Here is a 15,068-nt window from a genome sequence, read left to right on the forward strand (position 1 = left end):
GTATTTATTGTTCTCTTTAATTTGTCAACTAAACAGTAAATCCGTCTGTATTTTATGCATGATCCATAGCAGGGAAAAGCACCATTAATAACTACATTTGTGACTCAGTCTGTGAAAACCCAGCTAAACTCATTTTTGTGATTTACTGTTTTCCACAAAAATGTGAAGAACATTATGTGAAAATCTAATCTTGAAATCTTAATATTGACTGAATAAGGCTATGTCATAAAGTGAAATCAATTATTGAAATCATTGATGCCCTAAATACATTATGAGACTTTAGTCTGGATGTTTCAGACAGAGTGGGGGTAATAGCTGAAGAACTGTGGAAAAACCCACACTGGGAAAAATAAAAATCATTTGTCAGGATATTAAAAGTGACTTGCGTGAATGTTCATAAAATACATTTCAGATGAAGAAAATAAGACTTGTTTACTATTACCATAAACTATTTGTTTGCAATAACTACTGATAGAATTTATAGTAAATGTAATAAATCCAAAATTAATTTGACGCTGCTATTTTTCTCTCGAACATCAGGGGGCAGCAAATTGACCATCATTGTGCTTAGCTCACATTGATTGTACATTAAATTTCATATTTAAAATTATTGCTTAAGCTACGGTTTAAGGTAAACGCCAAATAATCTAAGGGAGTGTATATTTTCAAGTATTACACACAGAAACACAATTAATTTAACATAACCAACTTATGACGGGCATCTTATGAGCTTTAAAAGTTACCATGACCGACTTTAATTAAATCTCACATTTAGGCTATATGTCAACGCCAGACATAAGGATAAATATGATGACGAGTGCTGGGAGATTTTTCTGCCTGAAGTTTATCGACAGATATTTGTTCCGTCGTGTGTATGTTTGTCTCGGAGGGATTTCCCGTATGTTGGATGTTTATTCTTGCGGTTCTGCTGTGTTTCTCTGAAGTCTTCAGCCTCTTAATGCTGCTGCTGGAGAGGCGCTTCCACGTAACGCCCCACCCATGTCTCCACCTATCTTTATTTAAGATTAGAGACACCTTCTGCTGGCATGTCTTTTATACAGGGTCGGGTTTGAAAGTGAGGTTAAACTGTCTGCGTTTATAAAGGTAAGACTTTGGGCTTGCAATTTTAAACTCCAGATATGAATAGCTGACTAAACTGATGTTACCCTATTACGCGTTTTAAAAAATATATTCAGGAGAAGTAGACATACAGTAAATTCCTTTTTAAATTAAACTATTAACTTTTTAACTACATTTACGTATTAACTGCCGCCTTTCTGGAAGAGTCTTTAAGAGTTCATGCTTAATAGATGCTTTACTTACCTTACACACATTTTGTTTGGGAGTATACATTTTTATCGATCTGCCTTTGGGTTTTATTGATTGATTTCATTTGTGCATATATTCAGTTAATTGGTCATCTTTCTCCGAATGAATGCTTTCATGCATCTAACACACAATTGTTGTTTTCTATATTGTTTCGAAATATGCATGCACTTAAAAACATTCTTGCTTATTGCATGTGCATGTATTGCTTTTGCATGCATTCCTGACAGACATGAACTTAGATGGGGACTGCAGCATGTCAGTCAGTTGTGGGAATGGCAAACTTAGACAATGGCTCATCGATCAGATTGATAGCGGGGAGTATCCCGGTTTGGTTTGGGAAAATGATGAGAAAACCATTTTCAGAATCCCCTGGAAACACGCGGGGAAACAGGACTACAACCGCGATGAGGACGCTGCGCTCTTCAAGGTGAGTGATGATGATGACGAAGATGATGTATCGTCTCACTGTTATAAATCTGTTTAAAACAATGTTTGACATGCCAACAAACTTTTAAGACATTAGTAATGTAGTAATTTTTTATTTATTAGTTTGTGTGTTTTATTTATAACCATTTGACCTGTTTTAAAGTGATTGTGAAAGATAAAGTATGGAAGCAATTGACAGTTCTTTCAATTAAAGGAAAGATTTTGGAATTCGTGCAGTAGCCTATTGTTTTTATACTATGTATATATTCCCTAAAATGTACATTAACAGAAATATATTAGCCTACAAAAGTTACCAACGTTGCTACAGTTACTGAAGATATTAGCTTTGAGAAAAACTATTTTTGTCTGCTGATGCCACTTGGCTTGACATTTTGTAATCTAATGCACATATCTTTTCTTAAAAGTGTCAAAATTTTTATTGGTGCCACAAATGTTTGTCCTGTGTATTGGCCTTGCTGTCAAAGAAAGACATTTACTGTTGGTGTGGCGCAGTAGATTTGTTTAGACTTTATTAAAACGACAGTTTTGGTGCTCTAGAAAATAACAGCTATGAGAGTTTAATTTACATGATCTAAAGCGTTAAAAGCATATGGCATTTATCCATTCATCCATGACATACCTAAAAACATACTGTACTTAATAATAATAATTAATAACCCTTTTTGTTAATAGATGGTAGATGTGAGCAATATTGACATCCTTATCTTGTCTTGGTTTCCTCCCTCTTCTTCTCGTTCATCTTCTTGATATTCTGTTGTGTTTATTGTGGTCTTGTTGGTCATAGGCTTGGGCCCTGTTCAAAGGAAAATACAGAGAAGGTTTGGACAAGCCAGACCCTCCAACATGGAAGACGAGACTGCGCTGTGCCCTTAACAAAAGTAATGACTTTGATGAACTGGTGGAGCGAAGCCAGCTGGACATCTCTGATCCTTACAAGGTCTACAGAATAATTCCAGAGGGTGCAAAGAGAGGTGATTTTCATTTCTCGTTAAATGGTTGTGAAACGAAATACTTGGTGGCTTGATTTTGTCTTGTTTCTAGAATGGCATTTAGTTTCCATCAGATCTTGTACCTTGAATGAGTAATGTATTTAAACACACTGTAAACAGTAGTTAAGAGTCTATTTGTGTTGTGCATTACCACGGTGCATTGCCTGCAATACCCCAAATATCAGTGTAGTTTAAGATCAAGGTTATAAATGTCGCACTACATTGCAATGCATATGACGTTTAATGAAACAAGCCGAATCACAAAGTAGCTAAATTGGCACACCGAACAAATATGAAGGCATGCAATATATTCACATTGAGTAGTGTTACTTGCCTTCACTAAGTGCAGGAAGCTAAGAGGAAGCCACTACATGTGCTAAAATCCCTCAAGCTTTTTATAGAGAGCTTCGGTTACCAAGTGCACAACACTAAGCGAGACAAGTCACCTCTCAGGCTTCACATAATGTAAACTTGCGAGATGTGGGGTCAAGACCATGAAGATGGCTGTTTTGACCCTAAAGTACTGAAAATGTTTCGTAGACAGAACAACGAGATTCATAAAAGTGAGATATAAAGAAGCATCACGTCTTACTGAATTGACGCTTGTATATGTACAAAGTTAAGTGAGCATAGAGTTCAAATGTGGCAAAGTTGGTTTGAGTTTTTTGTTGCCGCCATCAGGATTTTATATAAATTATGTTTTAACAGCAAACAATGTTTTACGTCTATTTTTTGCTTTTGCAAATGACATTACAAAGAAAGGATAATCAGATATATGTATGTCAACTAGAAGGGGTTCCTAAAAGTTATTATAAGTAGTTAGTAAATGTTATAGTTCTGTGGTTAAAATTTCATTTTGAGATAAACTGGGCTTATATAGCTAGCGATTCATTTGCACACAAAATATTTTTGACAGAGTTAAAATTAGCAGATAAATGTGACCTTTACTGCACATGTGTGTCGAGTTATGGGTCTGCACACTCTTAAAAATAAAGTTTATTCAAGGCGATGTCATAGATGAACCATTTTACATTCAAAGGTTTTTAGAAGAGGTCTTTAACTTTCCTTTAACATCTGAAGAATCTTTCTGTTTCACAAAAAGGTTCTTTGTGGCAAAAATAAAGATTCTTGAGAAAGAACCTTGAGAAAGGTGAGAAAGAAAATGATTCTTTCAAGAACCTTTGACTGTATGGTTCTTTGAGTAACCAAAAAAAAATTATTCTTCTATGACATTGTGTAATACCGAGTGCATGAACCATTGCTCTAGACAAGTGTGGTAAAACATATTTTTTTGTATTTATGCATTTTAGGATCTAAGGCCAGTAGTATGGACGACAGTACGCCACATGTGACCCCTATTAGTTATTCCATGCATTCGTCTTATCCGCCTCTACAGCCTCAGGTAAGTTTACATTACCTTGGTTATGATGTTTTATTTTAGTTTACATTGGTAACATAGCAAGAGACAAATGGGTCCTTATGATTTGTAATATGTCAATACGGTCACGCTAGGAGAGTTATTTTGTTTATCAATGCAAAGGGTTACCTTATGTTCTTAGCACACACATAAATTAATAAATACATTTTCTAGACGATGATGTTGTTTAGACTTTATGCACTGCACTAACCACAACCATAGAATTGTACTGTTGTCTTGTCTTTGCCATAACAAATATGTTTTAAACACACAAAGCTATAGCAGTTAGAAAAAGCTAACAAGCTAAGAGTCAAGTCTAACTAAAACAAACACTGATCACCATAAATTGTGACTTTAAAAGGAACAGCCAATATCTAAGAAAATAACTCTACAAGTAAGATGATAAGTAAAATGCAATTTTAGGTTTAAACAGAGATGGTGATAGAGGATAAAGTTACAGAAGGCAGCTTTCAACTCTACTTTAGTGTTACATTTTAACACTGATTGGGACAATATATTCATTTGTTGTTCATTTAAAGGAACACTCCACTTTAATTGAAAATAGCATCATTTTCCAGCTCCCCTAGAGTGAAATATTTGATTTTTAACATTTTGGAAAGTTCCATTCAGCCAATTTCTGGGTCTGGCAGTACCACTTTTAGCATACTTTGCATGATCCATTGAATCCGATTAGACCATTAGCAATGCGCTCAACAATAACCAAAGCATTTCTGTATTTTTCCTATTTGATACTTGACTTTTTCTTAGCCGATATTGCTAGGAACTATACTCTCATTCTGCCGTAATAATCATGGACTTTGCTGCACTACCATGGCTGCAGCAGGCGCAATGGTATTACGCAGTGCCTGAAAATAGTCCCCTGCTATTTAAAGTAACCAAGGAGACTATTTTTGGGCACTGCGTAATATCATTGCGCATACTGCAGCTGCAGCCATGGTCCGGGAGCAAAGTCCTTGATTATTACGCTGGAATGAGAGTATAGTGGTACTGCCCGACCCAGATCGGCTGAATGTATTTCAAAACAGTAAAAATGTTTCACTCTAGGGGAGCTGGAAAATGAGCCTATTTTCAAAAAAGTGGGGTGTCCCTTTAACTCTGGAGATTTTGCTATGTAAGTATACAAGTGAGATCAAAGTTTCAATGCTATCTCATGGCAATTTGTACGTATTATACAAGGTCGCTAAATTGTTTTTATAATAATTGTAACAAATAACTTTGTACCAATTTATACGGATTAACCAACTCGTAAAATATGTACAAATTCTTGTGAGATCAGGCTGGAAGTTTATGCCTCAACCGGCTTTATTTTCTCTGTCAGATGCCAGGATATATGCTTCCCCAGGAGAGACGTGATTGGAGGGAATATAGCGCTGACCAATCTCATCCCCAAGCACCTCATGCTGAGCTACCATACGGACAATGTCCGTACCCACCAACACGTTCCTTATCGTGGCACCCAGCACCCTGTGACAATGGTATCTACTTAAAGCTTCTTGAATAATGTACAATTTAAAGCCACTATCTCCATGTTTGAGTTCACACCAATAACACTGAACTCATTTTAAACCCAGTTTTATGACATTTTATAAAAAACATTAATTTATCATAAATTCTGTGTAATCAAACCTAACTACATACCAATAGCACTATATTGTATAATTTATAGTAGTTTGTAGTTTTGTTTATTTTAAATTTTAAGTGTGATATTGTTTTATGTCATGATTTTTTTTGGGGGGGGGGGCTGGGGTGCATGAAAGGATGTAAAAAAACACTGGTGTAGCTTTTTCATTGGCCAAGCTAGCTGCTGCCAAAAGCTCTTAATTTGTTTTGCATGCTTTGTCTTGTATTGATTCACATACAGAAATCTGATCTATGAAAATAATAAAAGAAATGTGTTGACAGAATTGTGTTGGTCTTGTGGCCTTGGCCTCTCAAGATGACATAAACGTGGCCTTAGTCCAAGTTTCAGTCTTTGGTTTTTGGTCTGTGTTTTGGTCTCTTTTTATAAGCTCACATACTGTAAGACTGCAGTGAAGTTGCAAAGCACCCAGACTGGCATTATATCTTCATTATTACCATGAACTGTCAAGAATTGCAAAGAATGACTAACTAGACACGTTCATTTAACATTTTAGACACAACCATTAAAGCATTTCCTTTGGTTTAGTTTATTCAAATCAACAGGCACATGTCTGGTTTTCAACTTCAAGGGGTTTTAGAATAAACTTGGACCATTGTCTCAGAAGGCCTTGCCTGGGTCTAGTTTATAGGGTGTCTGGTCTTCATTTGATTGATGAAGGAGGACAAAACCAAGCTTTTTTGGTGGGGGGTCAGGATCAACAGTTTTTGTTAAGATGTTTTCATGTTTGTACACTTTCCAGGTTACCAGTTTTCTGGATCCTTCTACACATACTCACCTACAGAAACTCATCCTGTGGCGGTGGACCCAAATATGAGATCTGCTGAAGCCATGGCCATTTCGGGTAAATCAAATAACACACTGACATTTACATAGCTTATTACTATTGCTATAATACTGGTACAGTACTTCTGTCAAAGTGTATTATGGCAGTGAATGATATGTCAAATAGTATGGCTTGTTAAATTGACACAATCTCTGTTTTATGGATGATAAAATTAAACACGCCATAATCAGGCACGATACTCTGCCATATAGCAGTGCCTTGGGAACCACTTCGTACACTCTAAAGAAATGCTGGGTTATTTTTAAAAAGGTGTGAATTTGTTGTAACTTAACCTAACTTAACCTAACAGTTGAGCTTGTCCTTTTTTGACCCAACACTGGTTTGAAAAAAACCCAGCAGTGTATATTGTTATAAAAATATATTTAACCTTCTTAGACCTGGTGTGTCCACATACATGTACATTACATTTTTTGTTGTTTGCACCATAGTACTTAATTCTGTGTAATGGAACCTGTTGTACACAAACGTGGACAATTACACTGCTTCATGTTCAAAGAAAAATATTTGGTTATTTTATACATTGGTTCTTCCTAACCCCAAAAAGCTCGGGTCTTAGGTTAAAACTTCAAGTTTTAAAACCATCTTTTATTTTTTTCAACAGACTGTCGGCTACACGTCTCGCTCTACTACCGTGAGTCTCTTGTTAAGGAAGTGACCACCAGCAGTCCTGAGGGTTGTCGAATATCCTCTTCTCCCGCCTCTGGATCCCCTGCATCCCCCTCATCTCCGTGCCCTGAGGAGAGACTCTATGGAGGGGCAGAGCCTGTGCTCTTTCCCTTTCCTTACCCCCAGTCCCAGCGCCGTGGGGCTGAGAAGCTACCCAATATCTTGGAGCGTGGCGTTTTGCTGTGGTTGGCACCGGACGGGCTATATGCCAAGCGACTTTGCCAAGGGAGGGTATACTGGGAAGGTCCGCTGGCTCCGTATTCAGACAAGCCGAACAAACTGGAGAAAGAGCAGACCTGTAAACTGATGGACACCCAACAGTTTCTCTCAGGTTAGGAAATATTTTCATCTTCATTACAGCTTAACATCGGTGTGTTTGGAGATGATTGTTATAAACCATCTGCCTGTGATTTGGATTATGGGAAGGATGACTGGAAGGTGTATTATGCTTTGTCTGCAGATCCAAGTGTAAGGGGAAGCTTAACAAGGGTCAAACTTTGAGATACAAAATTACTATAAATTCTATAAATAATTATAGAAATTATTACAGAGACTTTGTTTTAGACATTGTGTGTGTGTGTGTGTGTGTGTGTATGTTTTTGAATGAGAGTATTTGGGTTAAAGACTTGGTAGTGTGAGGTGTGTTTAAGAGACTTCACACAAATTCAATCTGCATAAGTGAGGTAGTCTACGTAAAAATAGATTGGCAATGAATGTACCCTTCAAGTTTATGTTTTGGCACGATAAAGATTTATCCGCCCAACTAGCTCGATTCTAGTGACAGCAGTGGCAGTTCACCCGTCACTTAAGCGGCCACGCCCTTAATTATGCAGAACTTTAAGGCTTGATATAATTTAAATGGATAAGTTAGAAAAAGTCCACTCCCTCACAGTTGTCGTGAAGGGCAAAATTAGCTATATAGACCAAAAACAAGGCTGTAAAAACAAATTATTTTCTACTGTAAAGGCATTTTATCATGCAGGTCTATTGGAATTGACTCCCTTTTGGAGCCTGCCTCTAGGGGCCAGTCGATGAATTGCAGTTTAAGTTACTTCCATATTGGCTTCGTCAGAGAGATCAGAAGTTTGCCCCTCGGTGTTCTCCGATAATTGAACCCACAAACTTTGGATTATGTTTTATGTATGAGACTCATTATGTTTCAAAAGCAAAGGATGCAGTCCAACATACAAAGGTCCAAAGGTTACATAAGGTTTTACCTCACAGTCTTAAAAGTAAAGGTGCTTCACAATGTCATAGAAGAACTATTTTTGGCTAAATGAAGAACCTTTAGTGAGCGTGCACACTGAACCTTTTTACGTGGCTAAAAACACACGGCGGACAGCTTTTTTCAGCCCACTGCCAGTTTCTAAAGCTCAGCGCTTTGGTTGCTGTGATACTTCTGCTTTGTTTATCACTCGTTGTATTATGCGCCGGTTGGTTGTTGTGATATTTTTCCCACCCTTCCTCCACTGTGATTGGTCTGCCGTGTGAGAGCTGGCATTGACAAGCTGAGCTTTTCATCAAAAGCTGAATATTTTTAACCCCCAGTGCTCAGCGCTGAGTACTGGCTTTCAGCGCGGAAAAAAATGGCCAGCTGTTGGCTTTTCTGAAAATGCTGTGCTTCCTTTGGAAACAATTAAAAACATACGCCAGCCACCGGCATAAAAGCTTTGGTTTGCACGCCTCCTTAAAGGGATAGTTCACCCCCCCCCCCCCACATTTTTTTTGTCATCATTGGCCTCATACACACAGCATATAAATTTGGTTGTCACTTCACCTTTTAATCCTGTTCTGTACACACACAGTTCAGTAATTTATAGGACAAACAACCGCATTCTACAACCAAATTAACTCCCGCCAAAAGCAGGACATGACAATTGAATTTAAAGAAACTCTGGGTAGTGTGTACATAACCCAACTGAACAACAAGTTGTTGATGAAGTATTTAAACGTGCATCATGGACATGACAGGTCTCTCTTCTGAATGCCTAGAAGGGGAAAAAGTATTCTGTATGCGCAGTGCAGAAAATGAGGCACAAGCGTTTGCTTACTAGTGTTGCCAGATCTTGCCCGAAAAAACAGCGAACAAGAAAAATCAAATAATAAATCAAAATGCTTTACCCCAAAGATCAAAATATTAGGAGTGGCACCTTCACACTTTAAAGGCATTCCATGCAGTTTGACGTTTTTGTAAAAACAGCGACCCCTAGAGTCACTGGGGAAAACTTGCAACTGTCGTAATTTCGCACCTCCACTCTGTACGTACCTGTAAGGATAGTGTTGGGCGTGAATATGCAGAGATGGACTCCGAAGATAATGACCAGGGAATGTTTCACAATTTCATACAAATATTAGGCTACTGCATGTCTACTAAACTACAGATGATGGTAATAGGATAATAAGAAGTTTATGCCAAGTGTAGAGTAGGCATATAATAATAAAGTAGCCTACCGCGTTTGCTGGCTTATTACGTTTTTACAAGATTGCAGCTTAATCACAAGTAAACAGTCTATAGTCTAACGTTATGTCTACTGTATAATTTCATTTGTTATTTAATTGTAAACATTACAAAATGCATTGACAAAGTTAATTGTAATATATACGTTGCATTATTTCATAACATTGGCCGTTATTCGTTGGCCATAAGAAATCGAAATTAGACAAATGACTACGTACACATCACAACACAACACTTGAGTTTAGATGGCAAAAAAAAAACATGTAAGAGAAACGAGTGTTTGTTAGCAAGTCTGCTAAATGCTCTTATGATCGTAAGTTAGCTAGACCCATGTTGAAGTTATTTTACTGGTCTAATTATCAACACTGGATGAATGAACAGCATAGTAAAAAAATACACAAGCAAGCGCTGCAGGAACCGACAGCCGGATGACGTCAAAGTGCCGTCTCGGAGCATTCTCGCGGTACTTTTACGTCATCCGACTGCCGGTTCTTGCAGCGCTGAACAAAGTCGAACAAGCCTAACGTGTGTGACGTTGTTGCCGTAAAGCAAGTCGTGATTCTCGCGAGATTTGTCAGGGGCGGTTCTCTCAAGCTTGCATTGGTGGTTTTGCTAGCGGCGTCCTCCCCGAGCTTCAACAGGAGGATGATTCGCCATACTATGACTTCGTTTACCATCGAAATGACTTTGAAGCTGTTATATTAAGGTAAAATAACTGCATAGTGTGTCTTTAATAACACCGAAAACCTTATCACTTTGTGAGCCAATAGCCATAAACAGTTAAGTAAGTGGAGGACCTGACAACACTAAGACAGCACTCTGTGAAGCAGCTTCACAAATCCATGACACACAATGCCAAGACAGAGGTTTCTTTGTAAAACATAACACTGTAATATTATTTTGGTTAAAGCTGTGAATGACAACTACGTGAGAGGATAGAGTGTTGCTATGGTTACCTCTGTGTCAATCATTGTATTTTTGGGAGTGAGTCTTGTCCCGTACAGACATGGAACGATTATTTAAATTATTTACTCTCGCATTTAAATGCGGTTGTCACTCCCAAACGTTTGCAGTGTGTGTGAGGCCATTCACTCACCCCCATGTTACCTGCATACGTTTCTTTCCTTTGTTAAACACAAAGGAAGATATTTTAATAAATGATGGTAAGCACACAGTTGATTGTACCCATTGACTTTCATGCTAGTCAAAACAAATACTATGGAAGTCAATGGGAGAGTTAACTATGTGCTTACCATCATTTATTAAAATATATTATTTTGTGTTTAACAGAATAATGAAACTCATACAGGTTTAAAACAATGTGAGAATTTTTTGACTGAATGCTTCTTCAATGGCATCGCTTTGAGGAACCTTTATTTTAAGAGTGCAGAATAGAGTCAGTATAGAGATACAGAAGTTGTGCGAGTTTGGCATTTTTAAGTCAAAATTTTTGATCTGTAGTGACACTAGGGGAAGACCTGTCATTTAACTTTATTGACTTGTGAGTGGTTTGCCACATGTCATGATTAGGTCTGCTTTAATGTCACATGTTTCACTTGCTGCCTGACACTGAAACTTTCCAGCATACTCTTAGATAATCTTCCTGACCACCTCATCACATGCACAGACGCTATCAAAGAGGACAATAGGGCACCTGCAAAAGTTCATTTGCATTACAGCTCTATACGCGTTTAAAAGGTTATGCAAACAGGCTTGAAGGGGGTCTTGGGTTCACGTTATTGCTCATCAGGACTTTTTCATTCTTTTGATGGGAAGAAGAGTGACTGTAAAGAATATCTTTTGACATTAAAATTGATCGGTTTACTGTGAAAATGTGCCATGTGCCACCTTCTTTATTATTTTATAAGGGCAGCCAACTTCTCAGATTGAGGATCATTTTGCTATGCATTATTATTAATTATACCACAGGGCTGTTGAATGCTTTATTCTGATTGGTAGAGATATTTTTCTGTAAAATGCACACCTAGCCTGTCAAATGTCTTAAATAATACCACGGGGCTGTTGAATGCTTTATTCTGATTGGCTGAGAAATGTTCCATGGGTGTTGATTATTTCTCTGTAAACCACACACCTAACTTGTCAAATGTCTTAAAATAGGCACCAGAGCAATGTTTTTGGTAACCGTGGTATAAGCAAAATAATTGACTCTGAATAATTGATTCGAAAATAATGCACACTAGCTTCCCGTCGCGCCGCATTTCCCCCTTTCGGGTGTGCATTATTTTCTTATAATTCAACAGCCCATCGTCAATTATTCCTTACTTATATCACGGGGCTGTTGAATGCTTTATTCTGATTGGCTGAGAAATGTTCCATGGGTGTTGATTATTTTCTGTAAACCACACACCTAACTTGTCAAATGTCTTAAAAATAGGCACCAGAGCAATGTTTGTGGTAACTGTGGTGTAAGAGGAATAATTGACTCTAAATTATTAGAAAATAATGCAAACTCGCGGTGTAACGGCACTCCGTTTCATGGGTGCCGCATTACCACTTTGGGTGTGCATTATTTTCTTATAATTCAACGGCCCGTCGTCAATTAGTCCTTACATATTCTTCAGTCCTTTTATTTGCGTAAAATGTGATTTCTAGATCTTTTGGTTTAGGGTGAAATGTGACCTGGACGTGTTTTTGGGAGTTGATTTAAATAGATGTGATTTGATTTTATTCAATGATTAAATGTCTTTTTTCTTTTCCTCATAGAATTGCAAGGTTTCATTCACCATGGCCGCCCCATGCCACGCTCTCAGGTGGTGTTGTGTTTCGGGGACGAGTACCCAGACCCCCAGCGGCAGAGCAAAATGATCACAGCTCAGGTTAGTCACCTGAGTTCTCATTCCACAGCTTATTTTTAATACAAATGGTACTGTATCATGCAAATATACAATGGTTACAGCTATAGTTTGAAACATCTTTCCAATAGCTACTAATACACCTTTAGAGATTGTAGCATGTTTTGAATGTATTAATAAAAGTAATTACGTGATTTTCATCCAAATGATATGCAAATTATTATGTACCGTTTTTTAAAGACCTGTTTAACATCAGCAGTCTTTTTATTGGTTTTGGTTTTCTGCCCTAACGGCTAATATCGTTTTCGTTTATAAGGTGGAGCCCATGTTTGCAAGACAGCTCCTGTATTTTGCAGGCCAGACCAATGGTCACTACCTGCGGGGATATGAGCTCCAGAGTCAAGGTGCTTTACCGGTAGAAGACTACCAGAGAAGTCTCCAACACTTGCAAGAGTAAGCTTACAATAATAACTCCTGAGATATTCCCCCGAGAGTCCTAACCCAGCAGCGCATATCTCCTCTGCACAAAACCTCTCGGTCAACAAATCCAAAATGGACGACCATTAGTATGCCAGTGAAGACCAGACATTGAATTGCCTTAGACTGACCAAGTGTCCACTTTAACATTGTAGAAGCTACTAATGTGCTAGAAAATCCTAAACATGTTGTGAAAGGAAATCCAGCACTTCAAACAAACAACATTGAAGCCATATTAGCTAGTTGTTTGTCAAGTGAACTATGTTTGGATAAACTATGCCCTTCATAAGTCTGAGAAAACTTTGATGTTTGATTATTATTGTTATTATTTTAAATAATTGTTCATACTAACGAATAATTTTTTTCAGATTTTGGAAAAATATATTAAAACAAAGAAAACTGAATGATGTATTTGCTAAATAGATTTCATAAGTAAGATATTTCATACATGGTCCCTGAGTTTTGTACCGTGCCACATGTTTCATCTGGACATTTAAATAAGAAGCTTCCAAAAATAACACCTACTATGCAATTATTCAAACAAAAACAAAATGTGGATAAAATGTTTTTGATAAATGTTATGTATATTTTTATAGTTTATCTTTTGCTATGTGCTATGTATTTCTGATGAGCTAACAGAATTGACTATATTTTCATTGTTTTTAACTCGGCTATGTGACTATTTATACTGCGTGCATGTAGATATCTATATGCAGAGCCGAATGTACTGTATAGGTGTATAGATATTTTGAATGTAATCTAATTATGTCTTTGCATGGCATCTGGCAAGAAATTTTATAATGCAAAATACTAAGAAACAGTTTATGGTTGTGTGTGTGTGTGTGTGTGTGTGTGCGTGCGTGCGTGCGTGCGTGTGCGTGCGCGTGTGTGTGTTTTTGCACGTGAGCACTGGTGTTATGTCGAGTGGTGTTTGAATTACTGCCCACAAAAACTGTGATGATGTTGTCAGATGTACTGTATGAATGAAGTACTTTAGAGTGGGTGATCTATTATTTTTCTTTTTGTACATTGCTGTTACTGTTGATTCTAACTTCTTTTTCAAGTCTGGATGTTTTTTCTAAGTCAAATAAAGATTCTTATTCTTTTACCTAATATTAGAGTCCCCTGTCCTAGTTGTCCGATTTTAAGGGGTCATATTATGAGATTTTTTTAAGATAAGTCTTTGGTGTCTCCAGAGTCTCTATGTGAAGTTTTAGCTCAAAATATCCCCCAGATAATTTATTATAGCAAAATTGCCTCTTTGTAGGTGCGATGAAAAATTGATAAAATGGAAATAAATAAATGGACTGGTTTGTTGTTATGATAAAATCTTGAATCAACCTGACTACATTAAAATACACCAACAAAAGTCATTTTAACAGCCAGTTCTCATAGGCACTCATTTACATTAGGTTGTTTAGTAGACACTTTAATCCAAAGTCATATAGAATATAGTAATTTTTCATACAAGAGCCAGCGATACTCGCAATACCTAATCCAAAGTAGCACATACAGTATGCTAGAGCCAAAGTAAAAGTGCAGAAAAGTAGAGAAAAGAGCAGGGGTAGATGTTTTTAATTCATTTGAGTAGGAAGTGCCTTTGATTATGTTTGTGGTTTGAGTGAGGTGTTCACGGAAAATGTTTAACTTCAGTTATTTCTTTAAGGTTTTGATGGTCTCGGTAGATCAGGTGAAGGTTATAGGCTTGTTCGTGTATTTGCAGACAATGCAGATTGAACAAAAATCCTTTATTGACAAAAACGTAAGAATAAAATAAGGCTGGGCAAACATGAAAATGCCCAGACAGAACCAGCATGAAGATAAGAGACCAGCACAGCACATTGAACACAAGAACATTACTGCAAATTTGAAATGGACTCGTAATCACAAGTTCAGTGCACATTAACAATCAATCTAAACTGTAGTTACGACTGGGAAACTCGGGATTATAGATGTCGATCAGAT

At 37.3% G+C, this 15,068-nt stretch overlaps 1 protein-coding gene across 1 annotated transcript; it reads left to right on the forward strand.

The window, feature by feature from the left end:
- Nucleotides 1-101: 101 nt before the first annotated feature.
- irf4a (interferon regulatory factor 4a) lies at nt 102-14,216 on the forward strand. The gene is made up of 9 exons (XM_065276919.1): nt 102-1,104; nt 1,557-1,756; nt 2,561-2,747; nt 4,076-4,167; nt 5,522-5,678; nt 6,585-6,686; nt 7,291-7,686; nt 12,538-12,650; nt 12,943-14,216. The coding sequence occupies exons 2-9, from the start codon at nt 1,559-1,561 to the stop codon at nt 13,081-13,083; spliced, it is 1,386 nt and encodes a 461-aa protein (XP_065132991.1). The 5' UTR covers nt 102-1,104; nt 1,557-1,558; the 3' UTR covers nt 13,084-14,216.
- The last annotated feature ends 852 nt before the right edge of the window (nt 14,217-15,068 follow it).

The sequence above is a fragment of the Paramisgurnus dabryanus genome, chromosome 6, assembly GCF_030506205.2.
Source record: "Paramisgurnus dabryanus chromosome 6, PD_genome_1.1, whole genome shotgun sequence".
Taxonomy (NCBI): domain Eukaryota; kingdom Metazoa; phylum Chordata; class Actinopteri; order Cypriniformes; family Cobitidae; genus Paramisgurnus; species Paramisgurnus dabryanus.